This window comes from Ipomoea triloba, chromosome 7 (assembly GCF_003576645.1).
Source record: "Ipomoea triloba cultivar NCNSP0323 chromosome 7, ASM357664v1".
NCBI classification, from domain to species: domain Eukaryota; kingdom Viridiplantae; phylum Streptophyta; class Magnoliopsida; order Solanales; family Convolvulaceae; genus Ipomoea; species Ipomoea triloba.
The window spans coordinates 23,059,745-23,061,715 of NC_044922.1; the positions used below are offsets into that span (position 1 = coordinate 23,059,745).

The 1,971-nt window shown below is 35.9% G+C and overlaps 1 protein-coding gene across 2 annotated transcripts in view; it reads right to left on the reverse strand.

Moving 5' to 3' along the window:
* Positions 1 to 1,644, reverse strand: part of LOC116024495 (membrane protein of ER body-like protein) — an 8,174-nt gene extending 6,530 nt beyond the window's left edge. The window contains exon 1 of one of the 2 annotated variants that reach the window (XM_031265397.1): positions 1,364 to 1,644. In XM_031265397.1, coding sequence (XP_031121257.1) covers positions 1,364 to 1,592 — 229 coding nt within the window. In that variant the 5' untranslated portion in view covers positions 1,593 to 1,644. The remainder of the gene's footprint in view (positions 1 to 1,363) is intronic. The other variant, XM_031265398.1, reaches the window with a different exon arrangement.
* Positions 1,645 to 1,971: the final 327 nt, after the last annotated feature.

Sequence of the window (1,971 nt, forward strand, 5' to 3'; positions counted from 1 at the left end):
TATATATATATATATATATATATATATATATATATATATATATATATATATATATATATATATATATATATATATATATATATATATATATGAAAATCAATCAAAATTATAATAGAATTCAAATCACAACCTAATTTAATTTTACTGGTGAAAATTGAATAATTAATTTTGTAAATTATGTATTATGAATTATCTTGTCCCGGCGGGCAGTCGGAAATGGCAAATTATTGCATGGACCATGGTCCACACAGCTATGTGAATCAAAAATAAAAAGTACATTATTTTTGTACTGAAGGTACATTATTTTTGTAATGTAGGTACATTATTTGATAGTATATATCAAATAATGTACCTTCAGTACAAAAATAATGTACCCTAAAATAATGTACTTACAGTATAAAAATAATGTACATTCAATACAAAAATAATGTACTTTTTATTTTTGATCCACACAACTATGTGGACCATGATCCATGCAATAATAATTGGTCGGGAATGGAAGCATGCAACAGGCCGGATTTATTGGCAGGTTAGTCCAATATACATACAATAATACTACGTATGTCATAATGAAGGCTGGACGTACGGACTGCAAGCCAAACATCACCAGCTAGCTTTTATTCCCATTAAGGGTGCGTTTGGTGGGCCGAAAAATGATTTCTGAAAAATGTTTTCTGAAAAATGTTTTATGGAAGAAGTATTTGAGATGGATGAGGTTTAAAGTAACTATTTGGGGAGGCCGATGAATGGTAGGGATTGTTGTTGAGTAGAGACTTAAAGGGTCAACCTTTCAAAAATGTGACAGTATAGGAAAACAAAGTTGCATATTTATCCACAAGTTATAGGTTCGAGCCTCAGCAAGAGTAAACTATGCAGTTAAGTCTAACAGGGTGTTGGGGAATTATTGGGCGGTGGACTGAGCAGGTGCTAGGAAATTGTTAGGCGAATGGAGTCTAGCACCACAAGATAGCTAGCAGGTGCAGGGAAAATTGTTAGGCGGATGGAGTCCAACACCCCCAGATGGCTAGCAGGTGCTAGGGGAATTGTTAAGAGGTGGTCGGTGAAGGAGTCCAACACCACCAAATCTGGCTAGCTAGTAGGTGGTGGGGGAAATGTTGGGCCGGTGAAGAAGTCCAGCACCACCAGATGGCTAGCTAGCAGGTGGTGGGGAATTGTTGAGCGGTGGTGATCGATATAGGAGTCCAGCACCACCATGTGGTTAAAGAAGAATTGTTGTGCTCATCACCGCTTGCTATAACTTTTGCCCTAGTGTTAACCTTAATCCTAACGAATCCTAACGTAAACTACAGGCTAAAGACAGAATAAAAACAAGTGAAGTGCATATATATAATAAATTACCTACCTCCATCCTCGTCAAGATAAACACTACTTTTGTGCCCTTCCCCACTCAACACCTTTTCTTCATCTTCCACTCCACTTTTCTGCACCTTCATACTATCATCACCACCATAGCCATTAACTCCGTTACTGTGCGTGTGAAGGGTAACATCCTTACCAGCCATCAGAGCCTCCGTCAATCCCTTCACCTCCTCCTTCAATTCGCCATTGCTGGGATATTGCATTACCTCCATTGTTAAACACACCTACTAAGCGCTTGCCTGGGAACTATAATACAATATTGCCTTAAATACACATGAACTCTGATCTACAGCCAAATGTGAATGTGGAAAATTAAGAAAACACGTAAATTATAAATTAAATGTGGTCAATGTATGACAGCAGCCTGCTTTCCTCATATACCATTAAATTAAAGTAAAAAAACAAATACATTTAAGATTTTTCTGCAACTTGCTGCACGACAACATTTTCTTTTTGTCCCATCTTAATTTACTTCCAAAAAACAATTATTTTTTCCCATTCTTTTCAATAAAGAATTCATGAAAAATAAGGAAGAAAATGGTTTATTTGCTTTGTATATACATATATAGTACAAGAGTGATAAGAATTCTA